Source organism: Numenius arquata, chromosome 6 (assembly GCF_964106895.1).
Source record: "Numenius arquata chromosome 6, bNumArq3.hap1.1, whole genome shotgun sequence".
In the NCBI taxonomy this organism is placed as follows: Eukaryota; Metazoa; Chordata; class Aves; order Charadriiformes; family Scolopacidae; genus Numenius; species Numenius arquata.
This window is the reverse complement of record NC_133581.1, coordinates 15,241,677-15,269,428: the sequence shown is the minus strand read 5'-3', so window position 1 is coordinate 15,269,428 and position 27,752 is coordinate 15,241,677. Positions and strand designations below refer to the sequence as shown.

Genomic DNA, 27,752 nt, shown 5'->3' with positions numbered 1-27,752 from the left:
AGCTTTTTCCTTTGATCTAATAAGAAGTCCAGGGAGTCCAAGTTCCTAGCTTAGGCATTTAGGTTAGTACCTAAAAATATGGACAGCAGGAATATGCCTGTAAGTTTATCCTCCTGGGAATAGAAAAAACATACCTTTACAAAGCAGTAATTACAAAGCAGTAACTACTATGACGTGTAGATAAAAACGAACCCTTGGCTTGAAAAGAACTATCATGAATGCATCTCCTCCCAATTGGCAAGCTATTCTCTCAGGTGTTAAAATCAGAAATTTGAGTCTTTTTCTTTAAAATGGGGAAAAGTTAAGAGCCAAATACCTTCTGGTAAACTTCTGGATTCACTGTTGAGTGACATTCAGCAAAAGGTCCCGTGGTATCAGAGAGCATTCCGCACCAGTGCTGAGCATACTGGTCTGTGAATTAAAAACATAGTAAGATTTTCTATTGCACTTCATTGTTTAAATTCTTGTCTCAATGTAACTATACTTCCTGCAGAAGCTTAACTTTACAATAAAATTCAGCTCTGCGTTTGCTGAAATACAAACAGTCTTTCACTTCCTCTATACAGAAATGTGAACTCTTCATAGACTGAATGCTCTTAATATGTCTTAGCTGAATTTTGAAAAAGAAGGTTCACATCATGAATTAAAAATACACTAGTTCACCTCAGAAAACAAGAGTAGCTTGTGAATGCTCAAAAATTACATATTTCATTGGCTGAAATGGAGCCTGAGAGCTATGAAGCTCTGAATTGTAAGCCTGGTTATCAGTTTAACAGCGGAAGGACAACACTTAGTCCAACCTTCAGAAGGGCTATGCATAGCTTTTTTCCTGATTATGACAACCGGTCCTTTCCAGGAATGGATCCCTAATATACTGTATGGTTCCAGTTTCCGTTAAGTAAGTTGGGGAATGCACTTGCTTTCTTTATCCAAGAGAATGTTGTTGAAGATCCAAAATATTATCCTAGTTATTACTTATTAATTGAAGACTTCTACTGTCAACTGAGTAAAATAGTGTGTATGTAAATGGTCCACTGTTATTTTGGATAAATGCTTGGTGGTTGACCAGTTTATTCCTTCTTTCCATCTTAGAAAAGAATAGAAGAGGTTACTATATGCTGAGCTTACCATTTTGTATGCTGACAGTACAGGGGTTCTCAAAGGTATTTTTGACATCAGGACAATCAGCCCTAGTTTTCCAAGTATTGCCAAAGGCAGCTGAAGTACCCTCTGTTACACCACTGGTTGTTTTGAAATCATCTGTCTGCATGTCATTGAAGTTTCCACAGAGACCTAAAAAGAAATGGATGGGCTGTGAAAGTCTCCTGCAGAAGGAAGCCTACTGATGAAGGCAGTTGTTACAGTAAGATCACTTACCACAGGTCTGCCCTTTGTGTGATGGCTCTAAGTCTATAAAAAGTTGCATGACAGGCACAAGCTGAACCTGTAGCTGAAGACCAAAAGTTGTTTGCAGAATGATGAAGAAAGATGACGGTCTGAAGATGGTGACATTTGCTAGGGTCATAAGAATATAAAAGTTATAATTTCATATGAGATGAGCAGTTGATTATATAGAGCTGTTCATTATATAGAGGGATTCTACAGATACGTTTGATATGATGCTAATTTCTGAAGAACTGAGGGAAAAATGATCCTTATAGGATTTAAAATCCAGCACCAAAACAGACTGTCTTTGCCCTAAACAACAAATGTATAAAACACCTCTGCTTTCTTTCAAGTATTTTAAAATGAGGGGAAGAACATGCACTTCTGTTGCTATTTAAAAGACCACCTTTACTTGATGAAAATGATATAGCATGATTTAGTGGTAGACTCCAACCTGGACCTATTCTGTCCTTTCATGCTTTGCTTTCTCTTCGGGTAGAGTAGTATCAGAGAAGAACTGGCGTGAGAGAAATTCTCCAGTGATGAATGTGCACTGAGCAAAGGGACAGAGAGAACGCAGGGAACTAAACAAGTTGAGATATTGGAGTCCTGTTGCATATTAAAATTTTTCTTTCCTCTCTTACGGCACTGTTTGGATGTGGAAGTGTGCAATGATACTATTTGCTTGAATTGAATCTCCATTTAGATATTGCTAAAATTAGACCATATTTTTGCTAAAATTCAAAGAGTTGAATAGGCAAACTCTATTACTTTAAAAATGAGAGACTATGCTCTACTAGGGTACCTTGGGTTTGCTGTAGTGTAACCAAAGGTAGAATTTGGCTTTCAATTAACCAATGTAATAACATTTTAAAGTAAAAAATGAGAAACATCACAGAAATCTTCCAAGGGAACTTACCTGCAGAGAATGGCAGCTGTGTGTAGATCATATTCACAAATACACTGCCAGAAGGCTGGATCACAATGTTCTGTCCCCAGGAAAAGACAAGGATTGTCAAGCATATTTAGAAAAGGCAAAACACTTTCCAAATGTTTTCTATCTAATATTGTTCAGGATAAATATAAAAAAAAAGTGGGGGGAGACAGGAATGAGAATATTATTACAATACTATTTCTTTAATCTTTATTACTGTTGTCCATCAACTGTCAAAACAAACAAACAAAAGCCCAAATAAAACTAAATGACAAAACTACTAGGATCTTGATGGCCAATGTACCTACTTTATTCTTAGTCTTTCTTTGAGTAATGTTCAAACGAAATAAAATTTAAAAATCAGTGCAGATTTCCTATCTGTGCTGTTATGTGTCATTTGCAAACTACTTGTCTATTAAGCTTTGAAAACATCCCTGCAGAATGTTAGGTGTCTACATTTGCTACTTACAGTTTGTCCTCCACTTAGGCTGATGGCTATACCCTTGAGGCATGTCTCAGTGTCAGTCAGGCCACACTTGTGGATATCTCCCAGAACAGTGAATTCATTGCTGTCACAGAGCTAGAAGAAGAGAACAAAATATATCGTTAAAAGGATTTGTTATGTTAAAATAGTTAAGTTAAAAAGTTTCACACTCAAATGGCATTTTTAGTAAAGTGAATCTTTTAAAATGTGGTTTATTCCTTTTCTTCCTGCTCATATGTTCTTACATATAAGTACACAGTCACCAAGTAAGCTGCCATTCATGCAGCCTGCACAGTGGAAGCTATCCATTACTTCAGACATTCAAGGGAAAGTTAGACATATGAAGCTGAACTTTGAAACTTCTTAATGTTTAGGTAATGCTAGTTTAAAACGCTAAAGAAGAAGGAAGTGTGCCTTTCTTGCCCATTGATTATGGTGTTTACCTGGGAGTGAAGACAAATTGATTTGAGTCTCTTCTGTACTGAATAGATTAATTAAGAGCCTGGTGATTCGGACACACTTTTAACAGATAGAAATATGCATTTAAATATCTTCTCATGGGAGAAAATTAAGCTAAAATCACTATTCATTAAGCTACTGAATAAAGACAAAATTCAGTTTTTCTCTTGGTTCTGATTTTCAGTGGACTGTGTTCTGTGAGCTATATTCAAAGTGTACCTAATGACCAAGATGTTACAGGGAAACACACAGAAAGCCATGATTCTGAACATGTTTTATCACTTTCTTGGCATAATGAAGATTAAGTTGAGGGCAGCTGAGATCCGGAATACAGCCACCTGGAAATTTAATGTTAAAACTCTGGGCTTTTTGACCTTTTGTGTCCACATTTAGGGACATTTGTGTCCACATGTAGGGGTTTTCTGAACCTCCAGAGCCTCTGAGAATCTAATTTTATATGTTAGTGCCAAAAGGGGAATGTAACTTGTAAGTTGGATCTATGCTCCAATTGTGAATTGAGATTGTGAATCTCATCAAAACATTTAATTGATTTAGTTTAATCTATTTCTAAATTACCTCACTTTAGCTCATTTCTAAGTTTTTATGGTTCTCTTTCTTTGTAACATTCAGTTTGAGATTTTTGAGAACAGATTTTATTTAATATGAAGTCTTTATGAAAATTGTTTCAATCACTAATCCAGTACAAATAAACACCAATATACCTAGGGTTCTGAAATCTGCAAATTTTTAGTCATTATCTCAGATATATCTACTCAGAATTCAGTCCCTACTAATCTAAAAACTCCAGTAAATCGTAGGTATTTTTGTAAGTCATCAATTTCTAATTCAGGTTTTAAAATACTTGTATAACTTTTTAGCTTTTTGCTTTTAAACTCTAGAGTCTATGTTTATTGTTTGGAAGGTTGATCATCTTAATGAAATAAATCCCATGAATTCTGTATAATAATAATTGCATTATGAATACTGTTAATCAAATAAGCCATTGAAATATATTAACTGTGACAAAAGGACAGTAGCAATGGATATAATAAACACATTGGTCAGAAAGAAGTAATTATAAAACACCAGACAGGCAATATTTAATTAAAAAAGTAGTGGGAAGCATGTAGATTGCTTCATGGAACCTATAAACTCAGTGCAATTCTTAAACGATGATCAAAGAACACAAAACTACTACAATATGTTTATTTAGTATTACCCTAACAGAAAGCACCCTGAAATCCATTTAAGGGTCCATGTTGACCTTCTAAGTTTCAGAAAGTTGATGTGGTTGCCAGTATTTTTAATTAAACAGCATTATATATAATAACAATATTTTCCTTTAGCATATTGCTTTATCAAGGATGGTGACTCATTTTTACCTTGGTTAGGACGTAGCTACAGTCTCCGAAGAAGGAATAATATTTCTCATCAAATGTTGAAATGTGGGAGCCTCCTTCAATGCTGCAAGTCCCAAGGCATGGCTGGGTCACACAAGACCATTCACCTCCAGCACAGGTACTGAAATCAAGAAGGCATTCAGTAACCTTGGGTAATGCAAATGCAAATGAATAAGAGACAATAAGGGCAGTTGATGCCTTAATTTTCCTCTTGAAGCATTGATCATACTGTCAAATAAACGAACATGGCTTTGAAATCTCAGAATAAGTATGGGGCAGGCACATTTTTATTAGTGAACATTTTTTGTATATTGCTGTTCGTATCTCGTCTTTGGACATAATTCAGACCTGATGAACCTGGCATCCATTCTGCTACATATGAAGGATAGCCCCTCATCTCCATTAGCAAGGCTCAAGCTTCAAACATGTTAAGTATTTCTTGGAAAATAGCATGCATGTTTGTGGTTCTTGTATTCATAGATAGATAGCTGCATTTACATAAACTTATACAATAATACTTCAGTAATTATAGTGATATTGAAAAAATGTATATCATAGCTGTCAAACCTGCCTCTCAAACATGATCTCTCATTCTGCCTAATCCAACATGTCTCTAAATGTCATGTCCTCCACAGTATTTTCATGAGTATCCCAGCATCACACTGTATTGCTGCAAAGGACGTACAGTAATTCACATTTTTAAACACCTCTAGTATTTGAATTTGATTGTCTTGAAATTGAGATATCTATATCTAAACTTAAATTTTTCTTCCAAATGTGAGGAGAAAACAGAGATGTAAGCATCCTCTAAAAATGTGTGATTAAGGTAATTCAGCTGATAAGTAGTTCCTCATTTCTTTTTGGGGGGAAATTAGTAATTTTTCCCTGTCTTCAAAGTGTTCAGGTAATACATCTAAAAAAGAAGTGTGAGAAAGGGAGTATGTTACCATGATCTGCATTTAGATGAGAAGGAGGCACCAGGAGCATAAGTTTCACCTTCATAGGTACAGTGGCATTCTTTACGGGAAATACAGCCAGCACCATTAATGTCATCAAATACCATTCCTAGGGAAAGAAATGGTCTGTTACTCATTCTGTGCAATGCAGAACCAGCTTTTGTATGCATATCTGGCAGATATCAGAAAGCACATTCCATTTCTTCTGCATTACACAGAAAATGGATAGAAAGTACTTTAAAATAATAGGATGCCAGTTATGTAGGGATTGAAGGGCTATATTCCATTGAACCCTATCTAAACTTTTAGGGTGACCAAAAGAGACCTCTAGGGAAATACCTTTCTGTTATGGACTTCATTAGATTGGAAGTAGGATTAAATTTACTAGATAATGAGGTGAAATAGATGAATCATTTGTAAGACTGCCCAGGGACATATTCGTATAATAAATATTTTTATACCCAAAGGCAGAGGGTTATCTAAGAGAAGTCAAGGATATTACACAAAAAAAGCAATGGTGAATTCTGTGAGACATCATGGAGGATGTGCAGAAGAGCTGCAAGAAGTGAAGATTCTACCATCAGTCACTCACAACAGCAACAATTCTCAGCCCCAGAGGTAAGTGTGCACAAAGAGAACACAATTGCATTGTTTGTCTCGTACTGATATTCAGTTCACACGTGTAATTCTCTGAAGCACCAGATTTACCACACTGCCTAGTGCTCTCTCAGCTCCTTGTTGTTAAGACATGCAGCATGGGACAGGAAGGGTTTTGTAATCTGGGGAATCAGAGAACCAAACGCAGCTTGCTAACACCAGGAGTTATTGTAGGCAAAACGTGATTAAACATTACATACTTTCTCTGAACTGAATATGAATGCTGAGAATAAAAGACTTCTTATTGTCAGGAGCAAAGTATCTTATTCTCAGTTCAGTCATTATGTACATGTCTCAGGCACGTTTATTGTTTAAAAGGGCTTTTTTAGTAATCTGAATAGAAATGGTGCATGAGTATCAAGGAACAAATGTAGTTATTACTTTGATGATAATAACAGCAATGATGTGATGAGAATGATACAGAGTAGGGAAGTAGTTAAACGTGTACAGGTAAGTGTTCTAGCAGTTTTGGCTACGAGAAAAGGGCAGGAAATAAGCTTGCCTGGAGGACAGACACAGCCATCTGTACAATGATCTTCACAAAGTGCAGATCGTTCCGGATTGCTGCACGTGTCAGAGCAGGGGGAGCCACACTCATGGTATTGCATGTTGAAAGGACATGATTTGGCTGAAAGTAGAAAAAATATTATAATGCTGACTTTTCCTTTGAAATGTTGAGAAAATGGTATTTGCAATTTAGGATGTTTTCTATCAAGATATAATGGGGAATCCTGATTGAAGTGGAGGCTGCAACATTTTAGACTTTTGGATACATATTGAAAACCCTTAGTAATGCAAAATCCTCTAAACTTCCATATTCCCAAAGTCTTAAGTATGCTCAGGTTAAAACCAATTTCATGAAAATTACATGCATCTTTAAACAGCTGTCTTCTTCAGGAGAAAAAAAATCACATATTTGAAGTTTACTAGATACGGGTAGTAAGCACATGTAAAAGTCCCTTCCTGAGATACTTACGACACAGTTCTGAGGTTCTCCAATTCAGAGGCTGACCACCTGCATGAGCACACTGCCGGGAGTATTCAGCAAAGGTGTTGCACATGCAGAAGTCAGCCATAGAGCTATCACAGTGGCATAGGTCTTGTATGCAAGTTTCAATGTAGTCCTGAACATTCACAAGTGCATTACAACTTGTAAATGCTTTACTGGTTAATACTGTTTCACAGATAGAAGCCTAGGAGGGAAAAGAGAGAAGGTAAAGTATGTTCAGAAAATATGAAACTAATTATTTAAGGTATGTAGCAGAACAAACCAAAGGTCTGTCTGGCCCAGAAGCTTGTCCAACAGTAGCCATAAGCAGATGTTTAGGGAAAAGTATAACAAAAGGGCAAGTACATATGGAACTTCTTTGATTAACTCCCATATCTTCCCATAACTTGAGTTGCTTTCAGCTCAGATGACTTCCCAAGCATTATAGCATTTCTTTATATTAAGACATACTCAGTGAATTTCTCTTTCATGAAAATATCCAGTCTTGTCTTGGAAGGGGAACGCAACTTTTTAACATTCACTTTAGTAAAGAATAAAAAATTAAATTTAGAAAAAATTTCTTTCCAGACCTATGGTTGAGTCATATTCATGCTATATTTTTTCCAATTCTAACAAATTTTCTCTAAAGACAGGAATAATGTATTTTACACTGAAAAAACATATTTTGAGAGAAATGTTCTTACAAATTCTGCTGAGCAGTTCACCAGAACAGCAGGAGGAATAGGATCAGCACACTGCTCTGTGGGTCCATCCATCTTCTGCCTGTTTCCAAACTGTATGGGAGTCAGTTTTGTCTCTGTAAAAACCAGTCCAAATATTAGAATAACATTTACTGGTTTACGGGCTTTTGCATGGAGATATTTTGTTTTGTGACACTACCCGTTGTGACATGAATAGTGATTATCAAATAATATGACTACAGTATCAAAGGCAAAAGGAGATGAAGAAGGTATACAAGGAACTGGATCCTAACTATTGAAAACAAGTAGAAAGTTGCTTGTGTCAGGTCTTAAAAGATCTAACAGTAATGAAAGCAGCCTAATACATCTCAAAGCCCTGACTATACATAACTGACATGATAGAAATACATAAAGAACTATCACTAATTTTAAAGCTATGACCCATGATGTATGTTACTGTACACTGTTAAAAAATAGAAAAACAAAGTGCCAATACTTAAGAGTGCTTTTTATCACTTACTCTCTGAAATAAATTCATTGCTAATTGGAATTCCATTGAAGTCCCCACAAAGTCCGCAAGTTTGATTTGCATATTTCTTATCTAGTTCCACCTAAAAGAAATGAGGAAAGAGAGCTTAGGTTAATAGTAATGTCAGCCTTGATGGTTAGCAACACAGCCTGCATCAACATTACTTATGTATTCTAAATTTGACATATGTATGCTGTGCAGATTGTCATGTGGTAACAAGATAGGTACCATTGGGAAGATCAGTGACCATCAAGAAAAACTTGGTCTCATTTCAGCTCTGGGGCTGTGAACAACACATTGCCATGTCTGGAATCTGAGGAGTACTTCACTGTGAGGTGGGGATGTTATAATTGGGTGTCTATTAATCCTGAGCTGAGGTTCGTGGAAAAAAAAAGGGAAATTAGGAGAAGACCGGAAGACAGAACAATATAATAAAAATGGACACAAATCCAAAAGTAACTAATGTCTGCCTGGCTGATTAAGACTGCAAAGATGTAAACAGACTATTTTTAAAACGCAGGCTTTCTGCCATGTTTTTTTCTGTTTTCTTACCAGGAGGGCATCCTCTTCATTCCAAAGGAAGGTCAGTCCTAACTTGGCAGAAACTTTCAAATAGCTGTTACTTCTCTCTATGAAGACTCCCATATGGCTGTAGGGCATCTGAACTCTGGGGAAAGATCACCATAATTCAGTGGGGGTAGGAACAGAATATCCATTGAATATCCACACTGATAGCTTTTCTCATTCTCTTCAAAAAGCTTCAACATACATGGGTGATGAAGTCAGTCAGAGCAGTAACTAAATACAGACAGCGCAAGTTTGCTACATTTTGGCTGTTTCCTTTGCAATTGTTTCTCATTGTCAAATGGATCAGCCTTGCTTTCCCTGCTGTTCGTTTTGGCTATCTCCCTTAACGATGATTTGCTAGGTAAAATGTTGGCATGGGTCTTTGGTTGTATTGTTCAAAAAAGTGCTGGGAGGTTCTGTTTTGTGGGCAGTATGCTTCAGGATATTGCTATTTACTCCTTAAAACCCTTGATAATAAAAGGATATACTCTTAAGGCTTTCTGTGACATGAGTGCCATTCACAAAGGTGTACCCAAGATAACCTTTAGACTAGCTCACTATATGTAGCTGCTATAATACACAGCTCACTGTGGGATAGCTGCCCAAATATTTACCCAGCCTTTTGGACAGGTTACACACCCTATGCCAAAGTCAGTGCTACCATTGCTACATAGATAGCAAGTTTCCAGACTAGTGAATTTTAAATGAGCACAGGTACAAGCTGCAGTCACTGCTTAACTTCGTACTGTTCAGTGCAAGGACAAAAGCCGTCAAAACTTCCTCTCAAGGATCCTGTTCTGGTAAAATTAGTGGAAAGCAGAAACTTAAAGGGTGTAAAAACCTAACACTTTGACTGAATCCAGCTCATAGACTCAATTGGGTATATGCATACACAATTGCAGCAGTGGGGCAGCATCTGGGATATAGCTCATCTGAACAAAATGGACACAGGGATAATCTGCAGAAGTGGCACTTAGCTCACTATCAGGACCTTTAAATTTTGTTGATACGTCAGGAAGGACATGAGCCCTCCAGCTGCTTGGGAGCAATGTGAGATCAGATGAGGGAAAGGAATGCTCGCTCAAAGAGCCCAGTGAGAGCAAGAGCAATGATGGAAATTTCAAGTTATGAACGTACGATTTGCCGTCAAGCAGGACAGAGCCACGGGTCAGTTCAATCACTGCTCCTTCCAACTTCATGATGACGTGAGTGATCATGGTAGCATTTTCCACCATTGTACGCCTAATCTGGATGTTGAAATCCTCATAGGGAGATTTGCAGTTGGATGAAAAGATGTAATTGCAGGCCCCAGGGAAGTAAAAGATATCCCCGTCAAAGGTCTTGAAGTGGAAGTTACCCCAAGTGCTGCACACACGGCCATTGTGAGAGGGGTTGCCAGCTGTGGATTCAAAATAAGCAGTAAGAATTTTTCATAGATTCATAGATTCATAGATTGGTCCAGGCCGGAAGGGACCTCCAAAGGTCATCTAGTCCAACCTCCCCGCAGTCAGCAGGGACACCCCCAACTAGACGAGGTTGCCCAGGGCCTCGTCGAGCTTCACCTTGAATATCTCAAAGGAAGGGGCCTCAACCACGTCCCTGGGCAACCTGTTCCAGTGTTCCACCACCCTCATGGTAAAGAACTTTTTGCTAATATCCAATCTAAATCTCCCCTTCTCCAACTTAAAACCATTGCCCCTCGTCCTGTCACTGCAGGCCTTTGTAAACAGACCCTCCCCAGCCTTCCTGTAGGCCTCCCTCAGGTACTGGAAGGCCACTATGAGGTCTCCCCGGAGCCTCCTTTTCTCCAAGAAAATTCTCCAAGAAAATTTCTCCAATTTTCTGTAATTTTCTGTAGATACTCTCCCTTTAGTTGCTTTTCCCCTTTTATTTCTTTCACTAGCCTCTGTCCAAAACCAGCATCTTCTGTTTTCCTTCTTGTTGTATATATAAAGTACAGTTATCTTTTGTGTTTAATCTGTTTTGCACAGGGATATGGGGTCTAAGATTGGGAGAGACCTCCCAGGTCACTATGTAGAATGTTCTGGTTCTGCTGACAGCCATATTCTATAAATCCTTACCTAAATGTACGAAATTCTAAAATTTCACCATAAAACCCATTTAAAGTTAATTTAAAACTAGCTGGTACTCCTACTAGGGAAGGCCACTCATAGCCGCACGCTTTGAATGGTTGGAAGACTTTTGTCAGCATCTTCCAAAACGTATTCTTGTCTCATGTGTGCCTGGATGTTCTTGTGTCAGCATTACACTTCACCTTGAAGGGGGTCCATGTCCCTCCTCCTCCCCCCACTTGTTACAGAAATCACTTCTCTCTCTTCAGTCTTCATTTCCTGACAAGTGGGCTCTCCTATCTCCCTGGTTATCCTCACAGTCCCTCTCTGTGTCTCTTCCAGATTTACATTCACCTTTGAACATAGCTAGTCAGAAGTGTACCCAATACCCTAGAAAAAGTGTCTCACCAGTGCTTTGAACACATTAATATTTCCCTCTCTTTACTAGAAATATTGTGCATGATTTATCCCAGTATTATTTTTATACATATATACAAAGTTTTTTAATTATTTTTTTTTTACATCTGCAGGCTGAGCAGGGCGGGTAACATTTAGATTATCTTTTTTACCTGATGAACTGTCTACATTTTTGTTCATTTTTAATTTTATGATGCTAAAGGATCTTATCCAATTCATTAATCTTTTCAGTCAGTCCGTGTTCTACCTGTGTGATCAACAAGAAGACAGATATCTGAGCCACTTGTTTAACTTACCCTTTACTTTCAGTGTGTTTGGAAAAGGTGGAATGATTGTCACTTCATGGGATTTTGAAGCTGGTGGAAAATCTAAGGGGGAAAAAAACAATCAAATTTAATCTTATTAGAGGTCCTAAAAAATTGATGGAGATTGCCTAGTCTCTTTAGCTGTTAACATTTTCTAACTCTAATTACGCTCTAGGGGGAAGTTTCCACAAGATATTATTGGTGTTTTTACACAGTGCTTTGTGTTCTGTCTCTCTCTATATTTCACTAACAGCCAAATCCCAAAGACCATGCTCTTTGGCTGTAGTTCTTTCTTCCATTATTTTTTCAAGACTTCCACTTGATGTTGGCCCTCATGTTCTGAACTCAAAAGCAGCAATCTGAGCCTTGGAGCACAGTGTTGTAGTAGTGGTGAAAACAAACAAACAAACAAACAGTGCTAATGTCTGTCTAAACTTTTGCTTCTTAGCAGAAAGTTACTGAAGAGTATTAGAAACTGAGGATGAGAAACAGGAGCTGGTTTTTTTCTGAAGCTCATATCTTTGTGCTGAGATGTGCACTTTTGCACAACCAACTCTAAGTAGATTTTTTTTAAAAGCAGTTTAAATTCTGTGAAAATTTCATCATGTGCTTTTCATGCAAAGAGTTCTATTGGTAGCATTGAGCCCTAAATTTTCCATGTCCAAATCCAATTTTTTTCTCTTTGGACTCAGCAATGAAATGGATAGAATACTTAGAGAACCTGCAATATGATTTTCTTAAGATGAGAGACTGAGGAATTGATCCAGTTTCTCCCTTGAAAGTATCAAAATCATAGAATCTGATGACTTCCAAATTGTAGATTGTGCAGTATCAGTCATTGACTTCTGTGTTTAGACCAAAAAGTATCACTAAGACAAATATGTGTTTTAGAAATACAATCTAATATAGTCTTGATGTAAGGATTTTAAGGGAAAGCACAGATATTACATTCCTTGACAATCTGTTCCAATAATTAAATGCTCTCACTGTTAAATAATTTGTGGTAGACTTCCAATTTGGGTTTATAACTATTTTAATTGCCAACTAGTGACCTCACAAATTACAGATTGCAGCACAGGTTTAATGATTAATTGTTTCAGCCTGTCATCACTAATATACCCGTCAGTGTTGTATCCTTCCACCCTCATTTTGCTCTATACGGTTATGCTGTTTGCTCTGTGCAGTTATGAGTCATGCATGATCTTGCAGTTCTTAATTATTCTAATGTTTAAGGTAGTCACAGTTCTCTTATTCTCTTGTGAGTGATACAGTCATCCTGACACAGCATAAAAAAATGCATCTTTTGTTACCTACTATCAAGTGCCTTTGTCATATGTATGTATACACACACCTCTTCTGAAAATACACTTGTGGATGGAAGGTATGTACCTTTCATAAACTTAAAGATTAGATAACTGTATCACATCACATCCACTGGGCCAGATCTCAGAGGAAGTTCTCCAGTTTAGAGCAGTCAGAGATTGTCTGGGAAGTGGATATATTGTACAGAGGATTTCTTTCTCCTTTTTTTTTTGTGGGCAAGGGAGGAGGAAGAGGGAGGCGAGGGGGCAAGGGAAAGTATGTTCTGGCTAGGAATAAGACTATTCTAGTAATCTTATTTATCAATTTAATTTGGGATAAAATCTTAGAAATAGATCAGCATAAAAATACTTACCTTTTTGTCGCTGCAGGGTGGATGGAGAAACATAGTTTGATTTTGTTCGTGGTTCATCATCCTGGGCTTGAACTGCACGAAGAAAAGTGGAGGAGGAAAATGTGAAAATGTTAATGTCTAGTTTTCTTGAATTCCCTCGTCATTTCTCAATTATATTTGTTTAAACATGCAACAGTCAGTATATAAAAAATCAGCAAAGCTATGTTCATGTAGAGAAGGTCAGATTTGCATCAGGTCCTGTGCTACATGCAACACCATGCTGGCCATATATCACTCATTCAGCTTTTTTTTTTTTTTTCCCCCTAATAAATTCCTGCAGGGAAGCCATCAAAAGCATGCCTGTGATAATGTGGTAATTTGAGCAAATCCATGTTCAGTTATTGTCACAGTACCTCTGGATAACCTTATAAGCTTTTCAGATAGAGGACTTAATTTTCTTAGTTCTTGTGATCACTGTGTGCTTTAAGCGCCAGTAAAACCCCTTGTCTAGCCAGAGTCCTTTAAAAATAGGTCCCTTTTGCGCAGGAGTAATTAATTTTAGAGTTAGACAACTGATCTCTGTCCTCTTACTGAAAGCCAAAGTTACTCTCTATTTTATAGTTTCAAGCACTTTTTATAATTAGCAGCAGAAGGAAAAAAGCCACACAAGCCACACCGAAAGAAACAGGTCTTTCCAATAGATACATTTGTGAATGTTGATTTTGCAAAGCAAAACTCTCTGTTTCCAGCGAAGAAACCATTTTCTCATTCCAGTCCACTGCAGCATCAGAATAGGAATACACACGAAATCTGCAGGGGCCAGAGGGGCTTTTAATGCACTGCTGAGTGAGACTGTCAGAGGGCAGGCTGCAAGGGAGGCTTCGCTGGCCGGAGAAAACCGAAAAGGCAGGATCACCCTCTGCTGCATCCCACAACAAGGGCAGTCCATGGGTAGCACCGCTAGAGGGGCTAAAGCTGAAATCAGAGCTGCAGGGAACTCCGTAAATCCCTTCTATTTTGCACCAGCTAGGGGTCTGCAGCTGATGTTGGAAGAAAGCATTGTGCTCATTTTAAAGCTATGAGCCATTCAGTGCTTTTGGGCTCCTCTTCACTGCCTGGCTTAAGAGAGCTTTTTGCTTTTCCTGCATGCACTGTATGGCTCCAGTAGTCTGCCTCGTGCCATATGCACCACAGATTCTCGTTTCCATTGCACAGTGTGGTAATGCTACAGCTAGTCTTTTGATGGGCTATTTTTTGACACTACCACTTTTTAATGCAAGTTAGTGTGCAATTACATGGAAGTAGGAAAAAGTAAAATAATACAATAGGATCCGTGTCTGAGATCAAAATGCACTAAAAACTAACATTGTTGTTACCTTAAACTTTAAGGGAGATTAACAGGTGAAGTATACATAAAAAATATTTCCACTCATCTGTTAATATTAAGTGCCCTCTTAGAATATTTAAGGCAACTCCACTTGTTTTTACTCCATCAAAAACCAACCCTATGCTCTAAGCTTTTATGCAACCACATGTGCAACAACAGATGAACTTTTAAAAACTGTTGTCCAATTTTTTTTCAAGCAAAATCCCTCCTTTTTTCAATACTGTGTCATCAGCTGATAAAACAACAAAAAATCTTTAATAATACATGCAGACAGATTCCACTGATTTTTTTCCTTCCTGAAGCCACTTTTGCACCTTTTGGTTTGTACATTCAGAAATGTTGTACCACCTTGAAATGGACATCAAAAGCTAAATGCAAATCTTGAGACATTCTGGTAGAACTGTGAGTTCTGAGTGAGTTCCACTGAATTCAGTGGAGCTATTCTAGATTTTGACTGGAGAAAATAGGACGAGAACATGGGCTACAAGACAAATTTTCAAGACAGGTAATTTCCTCTTCTTAGGAAGGAAAGTATTCATAACAGAAAAGATAATCTTGCATAAAAGTAACAGGTTCATTAGCTTCACAAAGCCAAGAAAAAAAAAGTTTCAACCTCCGAAGCAAGTTATAAATTCTTTAAAACAGTAAAAACGCCAAGCAAGTGAATTTTCCTACCTTTGATCTCTATGAAGGCAAGTGCTAGTATTGATATCCATAGTGGTATTCGTGTCCCACCACTTGTGCCCATCTTCTGGAAGTCCGGTAGAAACTACCGAACAACCTGCCTCTGAGGAAATACCTGTCTGCTCCCGAGTCTTATATAGTGAGAGAGTAGGTTTTGGCTCAGTTCCCAGGTTGTTTCACAAGGTTCTTAAAAGGTGGGGCTTCAGACATTTTAGTTTTCCTTTGCAGGTGCACAGGTAAATAGAGGATGCTCTGACTTTCCCTCAGCTATTTGCACTCTAGGAGGAGTCTTCTTTCTACAGGTCTTTTTGATGAAATGTCAAGAAGTGAGTAGGATGAATTTTTGCTCAGGCTTAGTATTCCCAATTGTTATATATTATGGGATAAATAAAACTTAAGGGACTTCTGAGTCACTTTTGATCAGGAGCATTGAATTAATTAGTTCACTACTTTTTCATTTTCCTCATTATGGTAAATAATGGCAACTTCTCAGAAAACCCAAGGAAGTTTGGTCCGACACTGATTTTTTTTAAATCAGTTTGCACATGTCAGTGTAGCTAGTTTGCCTGTGAAAATGGAGAAATCAAACACCATGTAAGGTCAGCATTTATCCACAGGCCAGGCACAACACAGGACAACGCAGTGAAAATCCTTCAGCATTGGAGAGTCAGTAATATGGACCTTTCCTTGAGGGATTCATCTTCTCACATGGGAAGTTTTAGCGCTACTTCACCTGTTTCCCTTCTGAGTAAACATGGTTCCACTATAACAAATTAGATCGATTCTACCTACAATAAAAAAATTACAGATTTTTTGGTGATTTCTGTTTCTAAAGACATAAAAAGTCTGATTTGCAAGAATATCTTTTGGAATTTTCTGTATCTTAGGAACAATGAGAGAGTGAACAATGTTTTGTGAACATGTTAATATATTTATTTATAGCTATATTACATTAGTGAATTAACCCTTTATAGTGTTTTACCCCAGGATGTAGAGAAACATAGTCTTCAGTAAGAACGTGGATCTCATAATCCCACATGGGATCAAACAGTTACTGCAAAGAAGGTACTGAGATGGACTCTATATTCTCTGACAAGAGGACAAGATGTAATCAGGTTTAAAGCTGGGAATGAAGTTTAGGTTAGACACTGGGGATAAAATTTCTTTTTGCAAGGATGGTGAAGTACTCATACAGGTTGCCCAAGAAGACTGTCAAATTTCCATCACTGATGGTTTTTAGGAACAGGTTAGAAAAACACCTGCCTGAGAATGGTGTAAGTACTGTTGATAGTGCCCTGGGGCAGCGCGATAGACTAAATGGCCATTTGAAATTCCTTAATTTTCTGAAAAATAATATGTATTTTTTCTGTTGGAGCAGTTATATTTGAGGACATAACTTCAACATTAAGAGAGAAATAAAAGGCACATTTTTTTTCTCCCTAAGCAGTAAACAGAAGCAAGCAAAGGTGTTGTCTTTCCTGAATATTTTAAAAGTACAACTGGTCATTAATATTTAAATAAAAGTGTCAAAACTAAATAAAATTGGAAGTGTTGAGGAAAAGAATTGATTAATTTCAGTCATGACTTATACCTCTGGCAACTTCATTGAGGTATAAGTTTGTATAATTTACCTTGGTATTATTTAAATGAGAAAAAGAAGATGACTACAAGATACATGTATATGCAGAAATACATGAAGTGAAAATTTAGAGGAAATGTTATCTCTGCTAACAGTTATTATCAAAGATCCAGGATGGAGATCTAGAAAAGAAACATTTTAACAGATATAAGTGGTGTGTAATTAAAGTAATTATAAAATAGCATGGTAAATTCAGCTGGGTAACACACATAAGCTTATTAAGTGATTCTGTTTGTGAGAAGAAAAATATTCTTTATGAATCATTACATTGCTTACCACTGAAAAATCAATTGATATCAACAGTTGCTATGCTGTGGTTTTACATACACAGGTTAACATTTCCTGCATGTTCAGGGAAGTACTATAACCTCGCAGAGATCCCAGCTTGGTCACTACTGATGATTCCTTCTGTATGGCTGAAACTGGTTTACAGTTAAATTTAACCCCCTTGACTGAGCTTTAAGACACATCAAAAATGGTTCCCTACATCTGCATTTTTGGCTGAAAGTCTCAAGTCTTTTATATGTCATGGATCACATCCTTACACTCCCAAGTTGTTACTTCATTGATTAATGCTCTTGCCATGTTAACTTCCATTATCTTGTTTTGATTCTTTTCAGAAATTATTATAAAATGTGTCAAAATATATGAGAATCACAAAAATATTTTCCAAATATGATAAATTAATTTAGTAGTATTACTAATTCTTCAAAGAAATAATTTGTCTTCAAATTGTATTTTACCTCCATTCACTCGATAGACCTACACAGGTGACATAGGAGACTATTTTTTTAAGATTGATTTGGAGCAACATGTTCATATTTGTGTAACTGTTTATGATCAAATCAGTGTACAGTTGACTGCATAAGCAGAAGTATTAATATTTGAAAAATTTATTGATGTACATACTTTTATTTTTTTTTAACAGATGAGAAAGGATGCTGACACTGCATTTGATCTGAAAACCCCAACACTTCTTTCTATAGCTAATCTTTCTTTTTCACAGGATTGTGTTCCTACTCTCTGTGTCTGCAATATTAAATTAAATGAAATGTTTCAGTAAAAGAGTTGTTAGGATTGTCAGATTCATTTTTTTTAATCATACATGATCAAATTCTCCATGGTGATGATGTTATTAACACATCTTACTCGTGATTTCTGAATCTGGTTCTTCATAAGAAAAAAATGAGACCTTCATATCTTATTTTCATACATACTCTATGCAAGATGCAAATAAAATGTCATAGCAAATTTAGTTAACTTTCAGGTGCAGTAATGGTTGAAATGAATGTCTCCATTTATATTTCTAAGAGGTAGAATGATGGCCTTATAGACACATGCAGAAGGTGTCTAGGCCACCTAGTGCTATACTGGAGTAGCTCCGTTTTGAGGGAAGAATGAAAACATTTCTAATTGATAGAAACTATTGCACTTCCTCTGTGCCAGCACTAAAATGCAAGTTAACGAGGATCTGTCTACTGGGTTTTTCTCTGGCTGGCCATTAACCCACTTCTGAGGACGAGTTTAATCTCCATAATTGGTTCTGGGGCATTAGGATTTACATTCAGCCAAAGTACCATTCTGATTGTGTCTAATTTTTAATCTGTGCAAATTCAAACCCATATTTTTTATCTATAAGTTTATAAGGAAAAATGAGGCGACTGATTAGTTTCTAATCAGAAGTTGTTCATTAAAATTATAGGTGTTCCTCTAATTATGTTAAGATGAACTGCATTTCAAACAGTTGCAGTAGGTATTTTATATTATGATACGATATAATATAGTTAAAGTAAAGCTACAGTTAAGGACTACAATAGGCATACAATTCCTTTTACGTCCTTTGCTAGCTCTTAGTAAAACATGGTGCCATTGAGCCATTCCTTTACTTCTAAAAGCTTAGATAAAACTCATTAACTGAAAATCAAATCACATAAATACCTGAGACCTGAAACCCTATTTCATTAACATGAGTAGTTCTCCTACATAATGCTTTGATCTCCGTTGCAGCCTCTATGCTTTAGTGTAAAACAGGTAACATGTAATATGATCAGGATCTATTTCTGGTTTTATTTCTATTATCTGTTCATTTCAACAGTTGCAGTGTCATTTAGAAGAACCCAAGCAAAGCATAACAAGTTAAATCAGGCATTGGAAGATGTCTAGCTGCAACGTTAAGAGGCTAATTTACAACAATATGACTAGGAAGTACAGTATCTCTCATTTTATTTAACAGTTTTCCTTTGGGAAGAAATCCAGTCACAGAACACCTTACAGTCCTGTATTGAGACATTTGAGACCTACTAGACAAAGCTAGTAGAGACCTCATAAGTATTGCATGTCAAATATACCCATGCTTTTATATTAACCAAGTTCCTTTCCCTGGGAAAGATCTGAAATGTCATGAGTGGCATGGACCGGGTCAAGTGGACAATAGTGTTAGTATTAGCACAATAATGTGAGACTACCACAGGTTCCCAGAGTAACCCTGCATTGGTATGAGGTGTTTTCCCTGTAATAAAACATTCAGAGGTCAAACAGCATTGTTTTAGCCCATGCCTTCCTTCACACCTTTTCCGCAACTCCAGTGCCAAATTTCAGGTTGTCATTCCCAATATATTTACAGAGAATAACCCTGGCTGCTTCTGACATCTGGACCATTTCTGTTTCTCTGCCTCAGATTTACCTGCAATCAATGCTGCTCTGCATTCTTTTCTTCCTCTTCTTCCTCCAGTGTCCTTTATCTTCTTCTTGACATACCCCATTGGAGACAACTTGGGATCTGGGATTTTCTCATACTATTTGGTGCTACATACAATGCTATATGTTCAGAGTATGGCTCCCATTGGTTTCAGCAGTAACTGAATGCTCAGCACCTCTGCATGTTCAGTCTCAGCGTTTCAAGCTGACTGTCAGGAAAATGAAGAATGCACAGTTCAAAACCACTGTTATAATTTGATATAATTCTTTTAACTGATGTCACAAATGAACTTTGTGGCACGCAAGCAGTTTCATGATAATGTCCTTGATCTTTTCAGTGACTTCAAATTTAAGTTCTGCAACCGACCAACAAATAAACAAACAAAGCAGGAAATCTTAAAGACAATTTTATCAGAAAGATTCCTTCAATGGTCTGATGAGGAGAAGGTTATGTAGAAAAAAATAATGTGCATCCTGTACCATGAAGATTATGAACACAGGGGCCAGAGTAAGGTTTCCATGTTGTCTGAACACGTCCGGGATATCTCTGTTTATAAAGGGGATAGACACTTAAGCCTCTTTATAGCTTGTAAACACAGACACCACAACTGTGCATACCAATATTTGCAATTGGTATTATAGACTAAAAAACTGATGTACACACACATGCTTGGGGACATATTTACATTGTGCAGTGGTGCGTGTTGCAGAGATCCTCTGCTAGCAGCAGCCAAGGTAAATTTTTAAGTTTGCAGCTAAGAGAATTTTCCTTTCTCTGAGGCACTGGCACTGCAACATTCTGTTTGGGATCTGAGCTGATATCTCTACCAGGGATATACTGTGCCATATGGTTATAGCTGGATTCTGTTATGTACTGCTATAACGCTCCAAAATAAAAAAAAACCAACCGTCTTTACAAGCAATTTGAAAATGTTTGCAGGCTCAGAGAAATAAGTAGTACAACTAGTAACAAAGTGAGTGAAATGGATCTGAGCTGAGCAGTACATCTAAACCCTCAAAGGGATCAATCAGTGATGCACAACCTCAAAAAAAATCTATATACTAGAATACTCTGGTAGACATAATTCTGCTGAATTGTCAGTCAGAAATATTTATAATAATATTAACAACAGACTGTGTAAGAAGCAGGTATATATATATACACACACTATTAACACTAGCGAGTTTTGTCAGAAGTCCTTTTATTAGTGGAAGTTGTATGGTTCTTTGTCCACTGCACCCTTTCAAATATATCCTTAGTTTAAGTCTGTAGCAGACTTTCTTTATCCAAAAAGTGTATGGAAAATATAATCAAATGCATATAAACAAAGACAAACATGTAGACGGAAACAAAATTCTACAGTCCATGTATGATTCAAGACTCTGAGAAATTAATTAAATTTATAGCTGTGGTATAAATTTAGCAGAGACTTCTTTAGTATTTCAATTCAAATATTACCATTAATTTTATTAATTAAAGTTTCTGTTTTGTCATCCTTCTCAAGGGGAGAATATATTGCATGGGGAGTATTTGTGTATGTGTGTTGAATCTCTATTGTAAAATAACTTTTAAGAGCTCATTTTCTATAGCATTTCAGTTTACAAACTCAGATAGCAGTACAGCAGAAACAGTTAAACTAATGGAAGATGTTGGACAAAATACAGGGAGGTACAGGCCACAAATTAATTTCACTTGGAAATGCGGATAAGATTTGTAAGCATCAAAGAATCACCACCCATTCTGCAAGACCTTATTGCAGTAGCAAGGATAAGGACCATAAGTACTTTGAAGACAATCCTGATGTTCACTCATATGGTTATTGGCATGATGTTTTATATTAACATTGTCTTCACCCATTGTTTTATTTTTAGTTTGGTAAATTTTATGCAAAGCTTCTATTTATTTTTATAAAGCATTATTAAGTTTGAAAGTCAAAACACTGGGAGGTATTTGTGTTAAGACCATCAGTGCAGTTTCATGAGACAATTTTAAATTAAATAACTGAAATATCATAGAATCATGGAATTGTTTGGATTGGAAGGGACCTTAAAGATCATCTAGTTCCAATCCCACTGCCATGGGCAGGAACACCTTCCAATAGACCAGGTTGCTCAAAGCCCCATCCAGCCTGGTCTTGAACATTTCCAGGGATGGGACATCCACAGCTTCTCTGGGCAACCTGTTCCAGTGTCTCACCACCCTCACAGTCAAGAATTTCTTCCTAATATCTAATCCATATTTCCCCTCTTTCAGTTTAAAACCATTACCTCTCATCCTATTGCTACACTCCTTGATAAAACAGTCTCTCCCCATCTCTCCTATAGGCCCCCTTTAGGTACTGAAAGACTGCTCTGAGGTCTCCTGGGAGCCTTCTCTTCTCCAGGCTGAATAACCCCAGCTCTCTCAGCCTGTCTTCATAGGGGAGGTGCTCTATCCCTCTAATCATCTTTGTGGCTCTCCTCTGGATGCATTCCAACAGGTCCATGTCCTTCTTACGTTGGGGACTCCAAAGCTGGGCTCAGTACTCCAGGTGGGGTCTCACAAGAGCAGAGTAGAAGGGTAGAATCACCTCCCTTGATCTGCTTGTGTTTCTTGAAGGGTTCTTGGCATTTTTTAGACAGAGCTTAGATAACGAGTATCTCTTCAGTCACTTATTCAATTAATTTTAACTATGTCACCTCTGCCACTTTGTTATTTAAACCTTACCCTGAATATAGACTCATCAATTTCCTCAGTTACTTTTCTGTGATGCCCATTACTGGAGTACGTGAGAAGTTCATCAGTGGTAATGTATTGCTTTTGAAAATATATTTGGAAATACTTGGAGTTTATTATCTTTGTTTTACATATTGCTAGATAAGGTATAGAAAAGTTATGGGTATCCTGTAATTTTGAGTGAACAGCCTAACACTCCTAGGATTGATTTTTACATGTTAAGAGTGTAGACTTCAGGTAGAACTGTGAAGGTCCCAAAGTTTTGCATTGGAGATGCTGAAGTGTCTAGCACAGCATCTAGAAGAAAACAAGTCACTGACTGTGAAAATGGCAGTTTAAACAGATATGTGCAGCATCAAAAAAGAACTATTCAAATTGAGGAAGAAACTGAATCCATTTCAACATGATGGATTGAAATTGAATCCATTTCAATGTTCACTCCACAACAGCCAAATTCTCCAGGCAATGAGAGGGAGGACTGTGGGCAACCATCATGCTCACAACTTGCTTTCATTCAACCTCAAATCCAGGTTCACCCTCCCTACAGCAGGTGCTTGATATGCACCCAGTGAAATAGGAACCCAGTGATGAACAGCAGGATCCAATCATATGCCTAGAGATTGTGTAATACTGCATACACACAAAGATGGCACATTATGACTTCAGATAGCCTGCACTCATTATTCATGTAAGTAACCCTTTGTCATATAATCTGAGTGGGTAGAGGAGAACTTCTCATGAGAAATTCTCATTTCTCTGGGCTTTATGTTGTAAGTTATCATAGACTGTGGTTTTTAGATATATTCTCTAAATATGCATCATGGAGGTGACTAATTTGTCTGCATGGTTTGCTAAGCTGAGCTGTCAGCCTTCTTATCATTTTGGAATGTCAAAGTATGATATAAAACAAGAATGCTGTCAGACTTGAGCAGCTAGACTTGTACTGTATTGAACATTCAATACGTCAGTGGATGAATTGTCTGTTGACCTCTATTATAGTCAGTTTTTGGCTTTATTGATCTGAAAACTATGAAAGTCCTTATCTGCTTTGGTCTGTTGCTGTGAGTGACTGAAAACTAGTATTGCACATTCTTATTTTGTGCATAAGAACTGTATTGACTGAAATTTCTTCCCTTGACCTGAAATGACTGTCAGAGTTACAGATGAGTAGAAGATGATTCTGCTCCTTTCTACTGTCATAATCAGTCAAACTTTATCAAAGGCACTTCAACTGTCAGTCTTCAGTAGAAGTATGATGTAAGCTGGTAGTGATTGCTTTAGTCATTGACTAATTTTGACAGAGTACATCTTCTAACTCTGCAGCACCTTCGATTGATAACAATATTTCTGACTGAATGCAGGCAGAATCTGCATTATTAGTAATAAAGTGAACAGAGAGAATCCCACATAGACTTAAGATCTGAAGCAGGTTTTAGTGCGCTGCTGATTAGGAAAGTAAGACTAAATTATAAACTGTTTATAGTCATTCTATAAATCAGAATAATGATACTTCTATATTCCCTGGACAGTGCCAAATTCACCTAGTTTTCATAATAAAAGTGGTATTCAAGTACTTAATTTCTAGGGGATAGATTTGCCTCTCTAGATTTTCAGACACTTGATCTTCTTTTATATCTCATCTCTCTTTTAAGACAGTGGCCATTGTGGTATGGTGGAATATGTGGATTTTTTTTTTTTTTGTCAAAATTTATCTTCCTGATACTTTTGTCCTACATTATGTTATCTTAAGGCTTATTCTGTGTGTGGTTAGTTCTGATACATGCTTGTGGGTGAGAGCCATTATACAAGTACAGAGTAGAAGAACTATGATTCCTTTTGTACAATGCCCCAAAACACATTTATCTCTTGTTTATATTGCCCCACAACTAGCTTTAGCGAAACACTCCTCTGTCAGTTCTTCATGTGTCTTCAGTACTTTTTTCCTTCTTTTGAGAGTATGGTATGTGATAGAACAAGAGTAATTCATGCTAGAATGTATTTAATTTACTGGCTGCAATATATTATTTGTGTATGTTTCAATTTCGTGACTGAAATAATAGTAGATCCTGCTTATTCATGAAAGAACTAAGCCCTGATGTTGAATAAGTTCAATTAATTTTGTGGAGAGCAAGCCTTTGACTGTTGACTTAAACTAAATTCAATGTTTTTATCCATTCCCCTCTTAATAAAATAGGAATGTTGTTAATGTTTCTGGGAAATGTTTTGGACACTATGGATAGAAAATGCTGCATTAGAGCAAATAAGATATGCAATAATGAATGCATGAAATGCAGATCTGAACTGACAATCTTACAATCTCTATGCAGTGAATGCTGAAGAGATCTGAAGAAATCTTGTCCATTGTAGAATTAATTACATGATCGTGGAAATGGCTGCAAAACATATGTCTGTAAAAGACTGACTTTCTTGGAAATTGAAAGTGAGGTAGAGTTTCTTATTGAAGTTTATCTGAGATTAATATTGACACAAAGGGTTGTCTTCCATTATTATCCTTATCAATGCAATAACTTTTTGATAGAGAAAATGTCATGAAATGAGAAGACATTTTTTCTGTCTTTACAAGAAGGAACGAATAAATTAGCCTATTACAATCCTTAGAAAGAAACAGAAAAAATTGACCTATGTTTCATGGCAGACAGTAAGCTCTTAAGCTTTCTGAAACAAGCAAAGTCCAGAAAGCTGTCCATCTCCATTTTCTGTTTCTGTCCAACAAGAAGAGAAACAGGAAAAGTAAGTTTGCTTTTATGGTGTGGATCCTGCAGTTTTGGAACTCCTTTGTATGCTCATTTGTTCTCTCTGAATCATTCTTGCAAACAGGTGGAGAGCGCTTTCTTTTCTTACAGTTTTTGGATTGAATTCAAGACTCCAGGAAGCTCGGGTCTCTTATGCTGGTGTACTTTTAAAGTAGTTCAGCATAACTCAGTTGAGCTGCGCAGAAGTAAGTCTGCATGTGTGTTCCATGCTCTTTCAATGATATTCCAAACAACTTCTAGTACATTTCAAGACTCAAAGATTTAAAGCCATTTGAGATCACTGTGATCATTTTTGTTTAACCAGACGTCCTCTATAACTCAGACTGCAGTCTCGTAGGCTTTTTATCCTGTGCTTTTTTCATGTAACTTACCAATTTATATTTGATTTAGCACAAGTCATTTAGACAAACATGCCTTCTTGTCTCACAGATTCCCAATGACAGAGAATTGTCTGCATCTGTTGATTGGCAGCCAGTCACCAGTGGTGTCCCTCAGGGCTCAGTCTTGGGGCCAGTCTTGTTTAATATCTTTATTGATGATCTAGATAAGGAGATTGAGTGCACCCTCAGTAAGTTTGCAGACAACACCAAACTAGGTGGGAGTGTTGATCTGCTTGAGGGTCGGAAGGCTCTACAGAGGGATCTGGACAGGTTGGATCAATGGGCCAAGGCCAATGGGATGAGGTTTAATAAGGCCAAGTGCCAGGTCCTGCATTTCAGTCACAACAACCCCAGGCAACGCTACAGGCTTGGGGAAGAGTGGCTGGAAAGCTGCCTGGCAGAAAAGGACCTGGGGGTGTTGGTGGACAGCCTGCTTAACACAAGCCAGCAGTGTGCCCAGGTGGCCAAGAAGGCCAACGGCATCCTGGCCTGTATCAGGAATAGTGTGGCCAGCAGGAGTAGGGAAGTGATCGTGCCTCTGTACTCGGCACTGGTGAGGCCTCACCTCTAGTACTGTGTTCAGTTCTGGGCCCCTCACTACAGGAAGGACATTGAGCTGCTGGAGCGTGCCCAGAGGAGAGCCACCAAGCAGGTGAGGGGTCTAGAGAACAAGTCGTATGAGGAGAGGCTGAGGGAACTGGGCATGTTTAGTTTGGAGAAGAGGAGGCTGAGGGGGGACCTCATTGCCCTCTACAGCTACCTGAAAAGAGGTTGTAGAGAGGTGAGTGTTGGCCTCCTCCCAAGTGAATAATAGCAGGACCAGAGGAAATGGTCTGAAGTTGCAGCAGGGGAGGATTAGATTAGATATTAGGAAGAATTACTTTACTGAGAGAGTGGTCAGGCACTGGAACAGCCTGCCCAGGGAGGTGGTGGAGTCCCCATCACTGGAGGAATTTAAGAAACGTGTAGACATGGCACTTCAGGGCATGCTCTAGTGCCTGAGATTGTTGGTTTGTGTCTGTTTGGGTGGGTGGGTGTGGTGTGCAGTTGTGGGTGGTTTTTGATTGTTTTTTGGGGTTTTGTTTGTTTGTTTGTTTGTTTGTTTTGTGGTTGGACTCAATGATCTCAAAGGTCCCTTCCAACCATGAAGATTCTGTGATAAGCTGTTCTAGTTGTTACATACTCAACATTGCTAAATGACAGTCTTATTTTTCTAAGGGAAGAGTTGAGGGGAGGAAGCATACATACATCAGCAGCTGAAGCATTACCCAACTGACCACTAAGTCAGTTTGCCAAAAGATAGATGTTAAAATTTGGCTAAAATAGGTTTGACTGCCTTGTTTTTCATGGAGAGTTTCAGCTTCCAGGAGCTCAGTCCAGTTTTGCCCCACACCAAGCAGAAGTGACTCAGATAAAGACAAAATACTGCTTGTAGGTGAAAAAAGTGAGAAGCCATTCACTGTGTTAGTAATCATTTGGGTTGCATGTAACCAGAGGCATTTTGACCATATTGGAGCTGTACAACAGTCACTTCAGCATACTCTTTTAGGCTTTGTGGTGTATTTCAACTTTGCTGTAACTACTGTGTTTCAAAAGGCTTAAATGATTTTGTGTTTTGTCTTACAATTTGTATAATGCTTAGTAATTGCTGAGCTATTTATGCATGTTATGGCTTGAAGCTCCATCAAGCTAGGTCTCCATTTGAACCATCTTGTCATGGCTCACATGAATTCATTGTATTTACACTAATTAAGCTAGCTGAGGAAATACAATTTTTTTCTTACTGCAATCACTTTCCCCTCTAGTGGTTCCAAGCTGAAGTTATAAATTTTACTAAGAGTTCATAATGCAAATTTTGTACATTTTCTCTCATGAAACATTATAATAGCCTAGATTCTTAGGTAGTAGAAATGGGTTTCATTGTATCTGACCTATAAAATCTCCTGATAAATCAATTGAACTTTTT

At 37.6% G+C, this 27,752-nt stretch overlaps 1 protein-coding gene across 1 annotated transcript in view; it reads right to left on the bottom strand.

Moving 5' to 3' along the window:
* Nucleotides 1-15,644, bottom strand: part of MUC5AC (mucin 5AC, oligomeric mucus/gel-forming) — a 47,059-nt gene extending 31,415 nt beyond the window's left edge. Inside the window, exons 1-16 of the mRNA XM_074148739.1 lie at nucleotides 15,572-15,644; nucleotides 13,531-13,602; nucleotides 11,847-11,918; nucleotides 10,199-10,460; nucleotides 9,047-9,161; nucleotides 8,486-8,576; nucleotides 7,969-8,081; nucleotides 7,253-7,469; nucleotides 6,779-6,904; nucleotides 5,611-5,728; nucleotides 4,646-4,784; nucleotides 2,790-2,900; nucleotides 2,306-2,375; nucleotides 1,378-1,515; nucleotides 1,129-1,293; nucleotides 317-411 (exon numbers count right to left, since the gene is read on the bottom strand). Of these exons, the coding sequence (XP_074004840.1) occupies nucleotides 317-411; nucleotides 1,129-1,293; nucleotides 1,378-1,515; nucleotides 2,306-2,375; nucleotides 2,790-2,900; nucleotides 4,646-4,784; nucleotides 5,611-5,728; nucleotides 6,779-6,904; nucleotides 7,253-7,469; nucleotides 7,969-8,081; nucleotides 8,486-8,576; nucleotides 9,047-9,161; nucleotides 10,199-10,460; nucleotides 11,847-11,918; nucleotides 13,531-13,602; nucleotides 15,572-15,644 (1,977 nt within the window). The remainder of the gene's footprint in view (nucleotides 1-316; nucleotides 412-1,128; nucleotides 1,294-1,377; nucleotides 1,516-2,305; nucleotides 2,376-2,789; nucleotides 2,901-4,645; nucleotides 4,785-5,610; nucleotides 5,729-6,778; nucleotides 6,905-7,252; nucleotides 7,470-7,968; nucleotides 8,082-8,485; nucleotides 8,577-9,046; nucleotides 9,162-10,198; nucleotides 10,461-11,846; nucleotides 11,919-13,530; nucleotides 13,603-15,571) is intronic.
* Between the last annotated feature and the right edge of the window lie 12,108 nt (nucleotides 15,645-27,752).